The sequence below is a fragment of the Bombyx mandarina genome, chromosome 19, assembly GCF_030267445.1.
Source record: "Bombyx mandarina strain Sakado chromosome 19, ASM3026744v2".
Classification (NCBI taxonomy): Eukaryota; Metazoa; Arthropoda; class Insecta; order Lepidoptera; family Bombycidae; genus Bombyx; species Bombyx mandarina.
In genome coordinates this window covers 3,628,575-3,644,707 of record NC_143225.1, presented here as the reverse complement: position 1 = coordinate 3,644,707, position 16,133 = coordinate 3,628,575, and the positions used below count along the sequence as shown (strand labels likewise).

Genomic DNA, 16,133 nt, shown 5'->3' with positions numbered 1-16,133 from the left:
ATTTTTTGCGTGTTTGGTTTTAAAATCGATTATTTTTGTTGAGAAGTTCAGTTTTCGATTAATCGATCTCACGCAATTTAACATCTCTTAACCTGCCTACAGTTTGTGCCTTCTGTGGCTTCGCTAGAAGTAATAGTGTTCTGTGTCTGTGGCAATGATAATAGTACACAACATAGATTATACACTTAATATACACAAAGCCGGCGGTGTAATCATAGACCTATATAGGTTTCCTACTTCAGTGGGTGTAATACATAATCAGGAGCAGTCAGTGATTGCTATTATATTTGACAAATGTTACCTATATTTATTTTGATCTAGTCGATTTAAAATCTTAGAAAAATTTGCTTAATTAAATACTTAGTTGCTGTGATTCAAATTTGTGAATCTAATTTGTGTTTAATTTAAATTTGTTCATCGACAAAACACGAATGTAAATTTGGTTTTCTAATTAAAAACGTGACTTATAACAAAAACTAAAAGGCGATGTTTGATATTTGTATTAACACCTGAGGCAGATAAACACGGAAACGTGACGTGATCAGTCTCATTTGGCAAAACCATTACAGTTCGTACACATCGTTTTGCGGGACAGTAGGTATCTTTCGGAAGGTATTATAATGGACAAATTATGTACGAGAATATTTGGATATACAAAATTGCTTTGGTCTAAATCAAACCGATGGCATAAAGGTAAGAATTTTATCTAAAAACAAATGTATAGAACTTTTCAATTAAATTTTGGAGTGAAAATAACAAATAATGCAACAAACAATGTATGACAAACAAAAAATAATGAAAATATTATTTAGGTTAATCCGCGCAACTACCATCTCCCAAATAGGCTGGTCCTGATGCAACTTAGAACTTATATAATATTTTTTTTAAGTATTTTGTTCTGACCTTTGATCACTTTCTAGTTACGAAAATTTAATAGAAAGCCCTATTATTAAAATGTGTTGTCTGTTTCATATTCATAAACAATTAATCTATGTGCTCCACTAGTATTCTTTTATAGTTTTTTATATATATATAATAAATATATGCATGTGTAAGCCACATTTGTTGACTAACTAAACATAAATGTACTAAATAAATATCAACTTTATTTGCTTAAAATATACTACATTAATGAAGGGTACAGGTGCTTTTAACTATAAACTGTAGTATCAATAGCCTTCACGCACCTGTCCTGATGAAACTGGAAAGGCCTCCGGACTATAATTGTTCACCACCTAGTTTATTACGGCTAAAGAAAATTGTACAATCGAGTGAAACTTAAAACATTTCTTTAATTTGGTTGTCTATGGACTCCAGTAACCATTTAACACCAGGTGGGCTGTGAGCTCGTCCACCCATCTAAGCAATAAAAAAAAGGTAAAAAATATTAGGCGCACGTAAACAATGACATAAAATCTATATACATTAACATTCAACATTAATATAAAGACGAGTACAATATTGTAATAACCCTTCCGGGTGTGAAGACAACTTTAATATACTGAGATATTGATATATATTGACAGGATAGATCAGTAGCTCTCAACCACCATGTCTCGTTACACTGGTGTGAGCCCTTGTCAACTTTACAAATGATAGTTTTATATGCAGAATTGCGTTTTCAAGTATAAATTGCATGCAACTATGTAAAGGCATCGTGAATTCTGTAAAGTGTAGTTTATTGTGTCTTATCTTAGAATAAGTAAGCTTCAGAAATGCTGCTCTAGATCTCCACCTTGTTGTTGTTAATAGAGTTCGTAGACTCCACAATGTGAATGTTTCCACCCACCTTCAAAGGAGGTTGTAGTTTCAATTTTACTTCTAAATCCTACCTATACTATGTATCGTACCTATAACGGATCGGAAACACGACCCACTGAGAAGATCCGGCGAGAAACTCTGTGTCAATATTTGTTCATTAATAATATAGGTTAAACTTTTCATTATGGTCTGTCCATTTATGGGACAGGGAGGGTGGGTATCCCGTGTACCAGCTTCAACTTGTGGAACCTCATGGTTATGGAGATATCCATGGTGAATTTTTTATATTAAGTATATATCCTCAGTTTCAAATTATGTTGATAGAATGGCACAAATCTATGTGGGTTCACAATATATCATAGCACCAGTAAATGGGTAAACCAGTAAAACTGCGACCTCTCACGTTCTGACAGGATATTAAAACATCAGTACAAAAACATTGTTAGCTTTTTTTTTTCTAATTCGCACTTCTGTTCACAAATGTCCTGTATAACCTTGTATATAATATTACATAATGTAATTTTACGTGTGCACGTTATTTGCACTTTGAACTCCTTAGTCTGTTAGTGTTAATTAGCACTATTGAATACGGTACTAGGTTTCTCCCACGGCTTCTTCTGCGCTCGAGACAATTATGTGAATTGTCGTCGAAAACAAATACACAAAAAAAATGCTTTCATTAAATTGTTACTTCATTAGTAATGTCGATTGCAAACGTTAACGTAATCTTTTAAGTCAGTTTTTTTTTATTGCCCTTGTAGGCAGACGAGCATACGGCCCACCTGATGGTGAGTGGCTACCGTCGCCCATGGACTTTAGCAATGCCAGGGACAGAGCCAAGCCGCTGCCTACCGCTGATCGAGAGATCTCTGAGCAAACGAAATAAAAGATTTGCCGGTAAAAACCACTAATGGTTCTTTCACAATAATTCGGCGTATTACAGATACAATATTATCTAAAAGCGTGATCATCGCACTGTTGGTTTATCGAGCGATGTCATCCGCTAGGTGAAAGGTCTCCGCTTTGTCAATTTCCATCACTTAATTCTATGAATAGACGTGTTCTAGTTTTGTGTACTTGAACTTTTGAGGCAAATTTTTGTAGGGCACAAAAAGCAGTCGAAAAATTTGTTGATTACTGGTGGTAGGACCTCTTGTGAGTCCGTACGGGTAGGTACCACCGCGCTGCCTATTTCTGCCGTGAAGCAGTAATGCGTTTTGGTTTGAAGGGTGGGGCAGCCGTTGTAACTATACTGAGACCTTAGAACTTATATCTCAAGGTGGGTGGCGCATTTACGTTGTAGTTGTCTATGGGCTCCAGTAACCACTTAACACCAGGTGGGCTGTGAGCTCATCCACCCATCTAAGCAATAAAAAATAAATAAAAAAGATTAAACTTTCGTTGAAATCCATCCATTAGTTTTAAGACTGAGGAACAAAAGATTTGAATTTGAAGTCGGATCCTTATATGTTTTAAGCGGAGCTCATTGGAGCTCTTGGATGAAACCAGCGACTTCGGGTTATGTGGTCGAAATTGTATTGTGTATCGCGTATTTCACCATTCAATCCGGATCCCGAACGCAGGCCGGAATCTAGCAGGATGGGGGTATTCTAATGAGCTTATAAAACACTATAATATCGATTATCACGCATAGTTGGTATAAATGGGGCTCTGAATTCGTCTTTTTTATTTAATTTTTAATTGCTTAGATGGGTGGACGAGCTTACAGCCCACCTGGTGTTAAGTGGTTACTGGAGCCCATAGACATCTAAAACGTAAATGCGCCACTCACCTTGAGATATAAGTTCTAAGGTCTCAAGTATAGTTACAACGGCTGCCCCACCCTTCAAACCGAAACGCATCACTGCTTCACGACAGAAATAGGCAGGGTGGTGGTACCTACCCGCGCGGACTGTCAAGAGGTCCTATCACCAGAAGTCTGCTCGTTTGGAGAAATAATAAACAAAACATTTCAGGGTTCCTTATATTCGCGCTCATAGAGACGAGAATCTTCCCGGGAGGTCAGATCGGCTTCCACTGCAACGACCCGGCACTGTCGCATCCGTACACCGGCGATACTATCAGCTGGAAGCTACTGCTGGCCACGGTCATAATCCTACCACTCGTTGTTGTAAGTGCGTTAGGCTGTTACTAATTCATGACGTCCCGAGAACAGAACTATAAGGATGTATTTTTGAGCATCAAACAACCGCTTTTCACACATAAATTAAACGATTAGGTTTTGGCCTTAATAAGATAGTCAAAGTTTCAACTCAATCGTAGAAAACGACTTCCAAACGCATGCAATACGAACAAACAAACGGTCACTAATATTAATTTTTAGTGTATTGTGTAATTTGTATAAATGTTCCTTTTTTTTTATTGCTTAGATGGGTGGACGAGCTCACAGCCCACCTGGTGTTAAGTGGTTACTGGAGCCCATAGACATCTACAACGTAGACGCGCCACCCACCTTGAGATACAAGTTCTAAAGTCTCAGTATAGTTACAACGGCATCCCCACTCTTCAAACCGAAACGCATTACTGCTTCACGGCAGAAATAGGCAGGGCGGTGGTACCTACCCGCGCGGACTCACAAGAGGTCCTACCACCAGTAATTACGCAAATTATAATTTTGCGGTTTTGATTTTTATTACACGATGTTGTTCCTTCACCGTGGAAGTTAATCGTGAACATTTGGCGAGTACGTATTTCATTAGAAAAATTGGTACCCGCCTGCGGGATTCGAACACCGTTGCATCGCTTCAACACGAATGCACCGGGCGTCTTATCCTTTAGGCCACGACGACTTCAAAGTTCCTAGAGAATATTAGTTTTTTTTCTTCTAAATGATATAACTTTAAGGAAGTAACGTAACCCGTATGTCTTATTCTGTGCCCCTGAAAATCTTTATGCAAAATTACACACAATTATTACGACGTCAAAGACAAAAAGAAACTCGCATTTCAGATTATAGTATTAGTATGCTATTATCAGTCTAAAACTATAAAAATCGAGTTGTAAAAAAGGTCAGTCAAGTCATAAAAATGAATGTGTTCGCGTCCGGATCATTATAATCTATTGTATAAATTTTATAATAAATACAAACAACAAATTGAAAAGTTTGTTCGTGATTTAAAACATCTTTTTTTTAGCTTCACACAAAAAAATCACATACCTAATTATTATTCTAGTCCGTATGTCCCATTTATTGCCGGGTATAGGACTTCAATTAATAATGCTATAATGAAATTAATATTTAATTAATAATAGGACTAATTTTGTTCCGGAATAATGTGCGTTTACAAGATAAATGTAAATCGATTTAATTAAGAAGTTTTCTCTTATTCTTAATTATGAATTGTTAGTCATAATCTTTTGGTACCTTTTTCATAATTTGGTAAATATTAATATGGTTCGAATAAAAAAAAAATGAGCGCAACAGAAATAACACGCGAGATTGTGGTCGTGACCCGTGCGGACTCACAACACACCAATATTAGAAGTTTTACTAAACCTAATAAATTTTACGGGTTTGCCTTTAAACATCATGTTTATAATAGGACTCTTTGCTATTGTACAGATGTTAATAGTGGAAAGAAAATACCATACTAATAAGAGGATAAAGCCGAAAGACCAAGCTCTATATTGGTACAGAGAGTACCTTTTCGGAGTGCTCCTCAACCTGATAACGATACAGCTGATGAAGAGCATCGTCGGATCCCCGAGACCGCACTTTTTCGACACGTGTAGCCCTAAGGAGGCCTTGACTTGTGAGGGGTAAGAAATTATATGTATGAATAACATGTATTATGAACTATAGAAATACGAATGGATGAGTGACGAATGAGTAATTGTGAATTTTCCCCGGTCACCGTTCTCGTCGAACCCGTCGCTTGCGACGAAGGGCTCGACGAGTAAATTAACTCTCAGACACAGCCCACTGAGTTTCTCGCCGGATCTTCTCAGTGGGTCGCGTTTCCGATCCGGTGGTAGATTCTGCGAAGCACGGCTCTTGCTAGGGTTCATGTTAGCAACGTCATCAGGTTTGAGCCCCGCGAGCTCACCTACAAAAGTTAGGGTTACGCTGATATAGCCTCTCAAGGCTATCAGCTTAGGTAGGAAAAAAAAAAGTGAATTTTGGAAGCCGGGAGGTCATTTAGTGTTTTTTGTTCTTTTTTACTTTTTTGTAGCTTTAGTGGGTGGACGAGCTCACGGCCTACCTGGTGTTAAGTGGTAATTGCAGCCCATATACATCTACAACGTAAATGCCGTCATCCACTTCGAGACATGAGTTGTAAGGTCTCAGTTTCAACAATACAACAGCTGCCCCGCCCTCCAAACCGAAACACATTACTGTGTCACGGCAGAAATAGGCGAGTGGTGGCGGTACCTACCCGTGCGGACTCATAAAAACTTTTCGGACTTTTATTTTAAATAATACACGATGTTACTCCTTCATCGTGGAAGTCAATCGTGAACATTTGTTAAGTACGTATTTCATTAGAAAAATTGCTACTTTTGTGATTCACAAAAATATATTATACGCACATTTACCGGTACCACCGCCCTGCCTATTTCTGCCGTGAAGCAGTAATGCGTTTCGGTGTGAAGGGTGGGGCAGCCGTTGTACTGAACTTGAGACCTTAGAACTAATGTCTCAAAATATCAATGGTAATGTACTGTCCCCACCCTTCCAATTGGAACGCACGATTAATATAATTATTTTTCGGCATTCCATAAGGCTAGACCCCCAGTCAAATGTTTTATTAGCGCGTGTTTCTTTATTTTCAACATGTCTGGCTGAGTCGGTGCTCAATTCCTACTTTGGTGACGATAGTAAGGGCTCTTGGTCGCAAGCTATCCATCCATCAGAAAATAAAAAGATAAATCTATCGCCATCATCGTCTCCATCTCTCTATTTTTACTGTCAAGAGCTACGAAACAATTTACTTAGCGATGATACATTAAGTACAATAGAGTAGAACGGTGGGTGGGGTGAGAATAAAGACATTCGCTTTTAAACTTGCTATTTAAGACTGATTGTTTTGATAACATTGTTGGAACAACATTTCGCTGTCGAGTTACTATCGAGTTTCATTAGTGTTCGAGCGATAATCGAAATTCGACCGTAATCACTGATACTTTGGGGGTTGGTGCTTCCCGCTTCCGTAGGTTTAACCCGCGATTCCCTACAAGTGACCCCTGGGTGGTGCTAAACGGGAGCCGAAAACATAACCGGTGGTAGGACCTAGTCCGACTGGCTGGCGACCACCCTCCAACTAGAGTCCGCCGCCAAATAGCCTAGCTGTGTTCCGGCGTGTGGGTTGGAGAGCCAGTTCTATCCCTTCCCTTTCCCCTTCCTTGTTGGGGTTGAGTCTTGGTGACGCCTGGAACTTGCGGAGCAGACGTGCGTGCGAACTCACGGGGCGTGATTGTTTGACGGGGGTATAGGGAGACCCAGTGAAACGGTACCCGCTGCCGCCCGCCGGTCAGTAGGGGACCTGAACCCGGGTGTCTCTACTAAACTCCGCCCCGGGAAGCTGTCCCGCCAACCGGTGTAAAATCCTGCCGTGCGGTCGTCGTGCCGGAGTCGGAGACCGGAGTGGATCCCGGCGATCGCACGCAGAGTGGACTGGGGGCCCTTCCATGCCCTGCGTCAGTCTCTCACGCAACCCGTGGTCGAGCACGTACTATGTTCCGCGCTTCATTCAGGTGTTGCCTCGATCTCACCTCCAACATCCTACCTCTCCTAATCCTACTCTCCGAAAACTTAAACATCATGAAGACGACAAAAAAAAAGAAAAGGGTTTCACAGGCGGTCCCCCATTCCACATTTAATGTGGATTTCAGCAATGTCAGGGGCCTACATAGCAACCTTGACGCCGTACACCACCACCTTGAGACGGCGCAGCCTGCCCTGCTTTTTTTAACGGAGACGCAGATATCTGCTCCGGATGATACCTCATACCTTGAATACCCCGGCTACGTATTGGAGCACAACTTCCTGCGTAAAGCCGGGGTGTGCGTATTCGTCCGGGCTGATGTCTGTTGTCGCCGTCTTCGGGGCCTCGAACAACGGGACCTGTCCCACTTGTGGCTGCGCGTAGATCACGGGGGCCGTAGCCGAATCTACGCGTGCCTGTACAGGTCCCACAGCAGTGATGCAGGTTCAGCTCTGTTTGAGCATGTGCAAGAGGGGACTAACCGCGTGCTTGAGCAGTACCCATCTGCGGAGGTGGTGGTTCTTGGAGACTTTAACGCTCACCACCAAGAGTGGTTGGGATCCAGAACCACTGACCTCCCGGGTCGGACTGCCTACGATTTCGCCTTGGCCTACGGCTTCTCCCAGCTGGTGACACAGCCCACCCGTGTCCCAGATATCGAGGGGCACGAGCCTTCTTTGTTGGACCTTCTGCTGACCACAGATCCGGCCGGATACAGTGTGGTGGTCGACGCTCCGCTTGGATCGTCTGATCACTGCCTTATTCGTGCTGCCGTACCACTCTCTCGTCCTGATCGTCGAACGACGACCGGGTATCGAAGAGTTTGGCGGTATATGTCAGCAGACTGGGATGGATTGCGTGAATTTTACGCATCCTACCCATGGGGGCGGTTCTGCTTTTCCTCTGCTGATCCTGACGTCTGTGCGGACCGTCTTAAAGACGTGGTGCTCCAGGGGATGGAATTGTTTATTCCCTCCTCTGAAGTGCCCGTTGGGGGTCGCAGCAGACCCTGGTATAACAATGCCAGCAGGGATGCTGCACACCTCAAGCGGTCCGCATACGTGGCATGGGATAATGCCAGGAGACGTCGGGATCCTAACATCTCAGGGGAAAGGCGGAAATATAACGCCGCTTCCAGGTCCTACAAGAAGGTAATTGCCAAGGCGAAGTCGGAGCACGTCGCTAGAGTTGGCGAGCGATTGAAGAGCTATCCCTCCGGGAGCCGTGCTTTTTGGTCGCTCGCCAAAGCTGCAGAAGGAAACTTCTGCAGGTCTAGTCTCCCACCACTGCGCAAGTCCGATGACAATCTGGCCCACAGCGCGAAAGAGAAGGCTGACCTTCTGGTCAAACTCTTCGCCTCGAACTCGACTGTGGACGACGGGGGTGCCACACCACTGAACATCCCCCGGTGTGATAGCTCCCTGCCGGAAATCTGCTTCACACAGTGTGCAGTCAGGCGGGAGCTCAGACTCCTGGACGTCCATAAGTCGAGTGGGCCAGACGGCATCCCCGCAGTGGTTTTGAAAACGTGCGCCCCTGAGCTGACACCTGCGCTAACGCGTTTGTATCGCCTCTCTTATTGCACTAACAGGGTTCCGTCTTCATGGAAGACCGCCCACGTCCACCCTATCCCCAAGAAGGGTGACCGGTCGGACCCATCGAGCTACAGGCCTATCGCGATAACTTCCTTGCTTTCCAAGGTGATGGAGCGAATTATAAATACACAACTCCTGAAGTATCTTGAAGATCGCCAGCTGATCAGTGACCGACAGTACGGTTTCCGTCACGGTCGCTCAGCTGGCGATCTTCTTGTATACCTTACTCACAGGTGGGCTGAAGCCTTGGAGAGCAAGGGCGAGGCTCTTGCTGTGAGCCTTGATATCGCGAAGGCCTTCGACAGGGTCTGGCATAGGGCACTTCTATCGAAGTTACCATCTTACGGAATCCCCGAGGGTCTCTGCAAGTGGATCGCTAGCTTTTTGGATGGGCGGAGCATCACGGTCGTTGTAGACGGTGACTGTTCTGATACCATGACCATTAACGCTGGCGTTCCACAAGGTTCGGTGCTCTCCCCCACGCTTTTCAACCTGTATATCAATGACATGCTGTCTATTGATGGCATGCATTGCTATGCAGATGATAGCACGGGAGATGCGCGATATATCGGCCATCAGAGTCTCTCTCGGAGCGTGGTGCAAGAGAGACGATCAAAACTTGTGTCTGAAGTAGAGAACTCTCTGGGGCGAGTCTCCAAATGGGGTGAATCGAACTTAGTTCAATTCAACCCGTTGAAGACACAGGTTTGCGCGTTCACTGCGAAGAAGGACCCCTTTGTCATGGCGCCGCAATTCCAAGGAGTATCCCTGCAACCTTCCGAGAGTATCGGGATACTTGGGGTCGACATTTCGAGCGATGTCCAGTTTCGGAGTCATTTGGAAGGCAAAGCCAAGTTGGCGTCCAAAATGCTGGGAGTCCTCAACAGAGCGAAGCGGTACTTCACGCCTGGACAAAGACTTTTGCTTTATAAAGCACAAGTCCGGCCTCGCGTGGAGTACTGCTCCCATCTCTGGGCCGGGGCTCCCAAATACCAGCTTCTTCCATTTGACTCCATACAGAGGAGGGCCGTTCGGATTGTCGATAATCCCATTCTCTCGGATCGTTTGGAGCCTCTGGGTCTGCGGAGGGACTTCGGTTCCCTCTGTATTTTGTACCGTATGTTCCATGGGGAGTGCTCTGAGGAATTGTTCGAGATGATACCAGCATATCGTTTTTACCATCGCACCGCCCGCCACCGGAGTAGAGTTCATCCATACTACCTGGAGCCACTGCGGTCATCCACAGTGCGTTTCCAGAGATCTTTTTTGCCACGTACCATCCGGCTATGGAATGAGCTCCCCTCCACGGTGTTTCCCGAGCGCTATGACATGTCCTTCTTCAAACGAGGCTTATGGAGAGTATTGAGCGGTAGGCAGCGGCTTGGCTCTGCCCCTGGCATTGCTGAAGTCCATGGGCGACGGTAACAACTCACCATCAGGTGGGCCGTATGCCCGTCTGCCTACAAAGGCAATAAAAAAAAAAAAAAAAAAAAAAAATACTTCAAGATTCATTTTAAGAACTGCGTCTCTCATTTGTTGTTAGTATTTTTTTTCTTGTAACTGCGTGATTATATTTCAATAAATCTCGTATATATATTAAGCAAAGATAATTCCCCTAATATGTAGGTAATTAGATCATGAAAATTCTGTAAAATGCCTGTTCATTTATTTATTTATTTAGGTTTTATTTATATTTCCAGGTCTGAATACATAGAAAGCTACACGTGCACGAAAGCTCACTGGCTCAATCAGTCGGATCGTAGCTTTCCTTCAGGACACACGTCTCTAGCTTTTCATGCTGCGATATATTTAGCTGTGAGTAGTTTTTTAGTACTTACTCGCCCACCTGTCCTGGTGAAATTGGAAATGGGCCAGCAGTAATACTTCAATCGCAAAGCGATTTATATATATTTTAGAAATATAGATTTATAAATCAAACAAACCTGTTCGTAACACAACAAGTTTGCTCGATGTGGGAATCGAACCCACGACCCTCAAGCTCAACTATCAAGGCCACTACTGCACCACCAAGTCAGCCGGTACATACAAATGGCACTCACACATAAACTAGCTTAAATTTAAGCTTACACAATATTCTATAAGACAATAACTTGTTTTGCGGGTAGTCTAAAATGATTCTCTTCCACAGTATTACTTAACCAACAGATCGAAGGCAAATTCTGCTTCGATAATAGCGATTCAGTTGGTTTTGCTGACGAGCGCGGCCTTCTGCAGCGTGTCCCGGATGAGCGACCACAGACACCACTGGTGGGACGTGGTGGCCGGCGCCGCCATCAGCCTGCCCCTGCTCTGGTACACTGTTAGTAGAATTTTTTTTATTGCTTAGATGAGTGGACGAGCTCACAGCCCACCTGGTGTTAAGTGGTTACTGGAGCCCATAGACATTCACGACGTAAATGCGCCACCCACCTTGAGATCGATGCCTCCAATGAACACTACTCTAACTCAAAAAATTTAAATTTTCGTTTTTCACGCAAATCGCTTCACTATGTTAAAAGTATTACAATTAATCATTATTGATGGGGTTCGAAGCAAGAGTAAATCAGCTAGTTACACAAGAAAAAACCATAAATATATTTGCAATAATAAAGATTTTATCAACTTTTTTTTCGTTTAAACGCTCCTCCTGTAAACCTACGAATTTGGAGTTAGTGTTCATTGGAAGCATCGAGATATAAGTTCTAAGGTCTCAGTATAGTTACAACGGCTGCCCCACCCTTCAAACCGAAACGCATTACTGCTTCACGGCAGAAATAGGCAGGGCGGTGGTACCTACCCGCGCGGACTCACAAGAGGTCCTACCACCAGTAAAATGGTATGTATATGTCTTTTTTGTTTTATTTCAGATTAGAAATTTATGCAAAAATTTCGATTGTTCTGTAAGTGATGAGGAAGCCGAGAACTTGAAGAACGGGACCGGAGCTTACGTGAAAACTTAATTTTGCAAATTTTACAAATATGTATATTAATTGTAAGAGCACTTTTTTTTTTAAATCTATACACAATCTGATTTTTTATTTATTTATTGATTATAGATTTGTATTATAACTTAAGATGTTTAGCAATACATATTATTATTTACTTTTTGATGGATATGAAAATGATGAATTTTGCTAATATTATTTTAATGGTATACATATTTTTTTTAATGTTTTAAGTATAAAAGAAACATTTCCAGTTATAATAAGAATACTTAGTTTTTATACACGAGTTGGTGTTTAAAATGGACCAAGTGTTCGGGATGATAGAATTAATTGAAAGCTCAGAAAGCTTCGCCCCAAGTAAGTTTGATTTTGCCACGTTTAAGTATTTTTTATTAAATGCAGCTTTGTTATTTTGACTATATAATCAGTTGTATGAATAATATAAATTTTGTTAGACTACCCGCGCGCCACCTGTCGTACGTTGAAGGAACTAGGATAGTAACTGTATGAAGCCTCATCAAAATGCGCGTATAGAAAAATATACACGGGTACAAATATACATACATACATCCATTTTTAATATGGCTCTGCGGCACAATAACGCGCCTGACTCTCGATCCGATAGTCGCGGGTTCGATTCCCGGTTCGAGCAAATATATAATTTATCAATTTATATAGCGTAGATAATATTTTGGCAACTAAATTTATTATTTAGATTATGAGTACGCGTTGACGGCAATGTTTATAAAATAGAAAGTGACTTGTGTTTTTTTTTTATAATTTATAAAAATGACGACTGCAGTGAAATGGTAAATCAGTGATTATTAATAGTATGTTGTTATTATTATTATATAAAATGCGTTTAATATAATAATAATGGTATAAATATAGAAGTAATTGGGAGTTTCGTTTTCAAGCGCAAATAGTTATGTAAATACAAATGATTTGATAGATGTTATATCTATATATATATCGAGGGGAGAAAGGATGTTTGGTTTGAGCGACATTTTTGCAACTTTACAGGAGAACCATAAGATTCAAATTTGGAGAATATAATAATATCACTAGACGATGACCGAGCTTTGCTCGTTTTTTTTATATAACGCGATCTTGTTGTGTCTCTAAAGCGGTTAGTTGCCCTCAATTAAGAAAAATAGTATTATTATTCGCCAATAGATGTCGGGAAGAGTTGATTATTGAAGACACGAATAAAACAACATTTCCTGATAATAATTCGTAGTTAGATCGATCTACCGCCACCGAAATCCCCTGTATACTAAATTTTATGAAAATCGTTGGAGCCGTTTCCGAGATTCAGATTATATATATACAAGAATTGCTCGTTTAAAGGTATAAGATAACAAAAAAAACTTCATCTATTTAAATGGTGTAAACTTAATTAAATATGCAATTTCTAAAAGGGCACATCTCTGAAAATGTAAAATGTTCAGGACATTTGAAAAATCCTGATTATTTTCTAAAGCAGTTTTAAATTATTAACTTTTGAGATATATTTTAGTGTTAATTAGCAATTGAAAATTACTGGAATTATTATAAAATGGGTGTGGGTAAGCCTCAAAACTACATGTATATGAAAAAACGTATTTGACAAAATATGCGACATGTGCCCTTTTCGAAATTGCATATTCAATTGAAGTTCAATTAAAAAGATCGAGCTGTTGATGCTAATCTATATATTAATACGTGAAGCAGAAACTTTGTACCCCATTTTTACGAAAATTGCGCGGACGGAGGAGTATGAAATTTTCCACACTTGAGTCGACTATTATCAAAGCCGGCAAATAACAGGTTAAGTATTAACCTTTATTTAATGCAGGTTTTGGACCATATTCTTTGAAGGAGACGATTATATTCAAATCAATCTGTATTGACATATCAATAACATTTTTTTGTCCAAATGCACAGATTGCCACCTTTGATAATAGACGACTCACTTATAGAGGAGTGCAGAATGTTAATTTTTTTTAATTATGCCTATAAAAATCATTAAATAAATAAAGAAAACATTACACACTACTATGCATTTGAGTCAACACATATACTCAGTGTTTATTGTCAAACTTTTGTCATTGTTGAAAGTCTGTGGTCAAATTGACAATAGATTAATATTGTTTGTCGTTAACATCATTTGTCTATAGTGTGTACGTAGTCTTGGCGAAATCTGTGAGTATAAAATAGTCTTTGACAATAGCACCATAATAATGTTCAAACTTATAATTTCAATTAATTATAGTCGAATTTCGACTACTGCGGGTCAGCTAGTACCAAATAAAACGCATCTTTAATTACAAAGATAAATGTCGCGTATTAAGGAAAATGTTGCTTAAACCAAATATCCTTTCATCTCTCGTTAAGCTACTTTTGTCTCATTCCTAAAGCTCGGATGTAAAGTGCAGTGCAGGCGAGCGAAGCTGCCCATATGAAATATTCATTTATTTAATACCTAGTCATTTTTCATTCCATTTTTTATTTAATTTAAAAAGACAGAGGTGTAATATTATTATTAATTTATTAAGTATGTGGTGGAGAAATCAGTATTTCATTACGGATATTATTGTTTTATTTATATAATAGAGAAAAGCGATAAGTTTTGTATTTTTTGACAGCAATAAAATTTATCACGAATTTGTATTTTTTTTTTTTTGTTTCTAACTATCCTCCTTGCGTCAATAATCCTCAATGCTGAGGGTCGTGGTCTGATGAGGCTTTCTTGGGAAAATACTGAAGCCTTATTTGGGTCCGGCTAATTGACCGCCGTCAGACATTCCGGCGTTGACTGTTTTACGGTGGAAAAGGTCGTCCAACTCAACCCACCTCTTTTCTCATCCGGGCTTGGGACCGGCATTGGCAGAGTTATATATTAGGTTTCTAACTATAGCGCGTCGAATATTCTCGATGAATCTGACGGAAAACATGAGTTTGGTTGACTTTGACAGATCGGGTAGTCTCCATATGAAACTTAAAGGCGTCTGTTGAGGTAATAAGGTTGTGATTTTAGTGGCTTGATATCTATATATATAAAAATGAAACCCGTTTTCCGTTGTCACGACATAACATGAAAACGGCTTGACCGATTTGGCTAATTTTGGTCTTGAATTATTTGTTGAAGTCCAGAGAAGGTTTAAAAGGTTAGATAAATATAAAAATATTCGGAATTAAATAAAAATAACAATTTTGTTTTTCCTTTGATGTGTCCCCCGTCGGACGGATACCTTTTGTTTGTTTTAAGTTTATCTTAAACAAAAGTTTAGGTATTTTATTTATCGATTGAGGCACTACGAAGTCTGCCGGGTCAGCTAGTTTGAAATAAAAATAAGCGTGGTTTGTGTAGCACTTGCTATTACACCGTCAAATATATTTAAAACTAGCGATCCGCCCTCGCTTCGCTTCGGAAACATTAAATTTTATTTAGCGAATTAGTAGCGTCAAAAGAAACAATTTGAAGTCGTCGTGACCTAAAGGATAAGACGTCCGGTGCATTCGTATCTAGCAATGCAATGGTGTTCGAATCCCGCAGGCGGGTACCAATTCTTCTAAGGAAATACGTACTTAACAAATGTTCACGATGACTTCCACGGTGAAGGAATAACATCGTATAATAAAAATTAAACCCGCAAAATTATAATTTGCGTAATTACTGGTGGTAGAACGTCTTTTGAGTCCGCGCGGGTAGGTACCACCGCCCTGCCTATTTCTGCCGTGAAGCAGTAATGTCATTATAATAAATGTTTGAATGGTGGGGCAGCCGTTGTAACTATACTGAGACCTTAAAACTTATATCTCAAGGTGGGTGGCGCATTTGCGTCATAGATGTCTATGGGCCCCAGTAACCACCTAACACCAGGCGGGCTGTGAGCTCGTCCACCAATCTAAGCAATAAAAAATAAAAACAACTTTTTTTATCTTCGAAAATTTGAACTACAGCAATACTACCTACCGTCTAGTGTTTCCGTTAGAATTCGGAATCCTGATACTCCGATTAATATTAAGTTTGTTGGAAGAACGGAACTTTTTATTTATTTATTTATTGCCCATGTAGGCAGACGAACATACGGCCCACGTGATGGTGAGTGGTTACCGTCGCC

The 16,133-nt window shown here is 40.8% G+C and overlaps 1 protein-coding gene across 1 annotated transcript; it reads left to right on the top strand.

Annotated features, from left to right (window-relative positions):
• Nucleotides 1-226: 226 nt before the first annotated feature.
• On the top strand, nucleotides 227-14,673 carry LOC114239364 (putative phosphatidate phosphatase). Its single transcript, XM_028169525.2, has 6 exons — nucleotides 227-693; nucleotides 3,738-3,892; nucleotides 5,345-5,541; nucleotides 10,783-10,897; nucleotides 11,232-11,402; nucleotides 11,950-14,673. The coding sequence occupies exons 1-6, from the start codon at nucleotides 621-623 to the stop codon at nucleotides 12,040-12,042; spliced, it is 804 nt and encodes a 267-aa protein (XP_028025326.2). The 5' UTR covers nucleotides 227-620; the 3' UTR covers nucleotides 12,043-14,673.
• The last annotated feature ends 1,460 nt before the right edge of the window (nucleotides 14,674-16,133 follow it).

Bases quoted from the DNA above. Each gene is read 5' to 3' on its own strand.
- LOC114239364 (XM_028169525.2), top strand. From the start codon at position 621: ATGGACAAATTATGTACGAGAATATTTGGATATACAAAATTGCTTTGG. The intron at 3,893-5,344 runs GTAAGTGCGTTA...GCTATTGTACAG, and splicing joins TAATCCTACCACTCGTTGTT to ATGTTAATAGTGGAAAGAAA. The intron at 10,898-11,231 runs GTGAGTAGTTTT...TCTCTTCCACAG, and splicing joins ATGCTGCGATATATTTAGCT to TATTACTTAACCAACAGATC.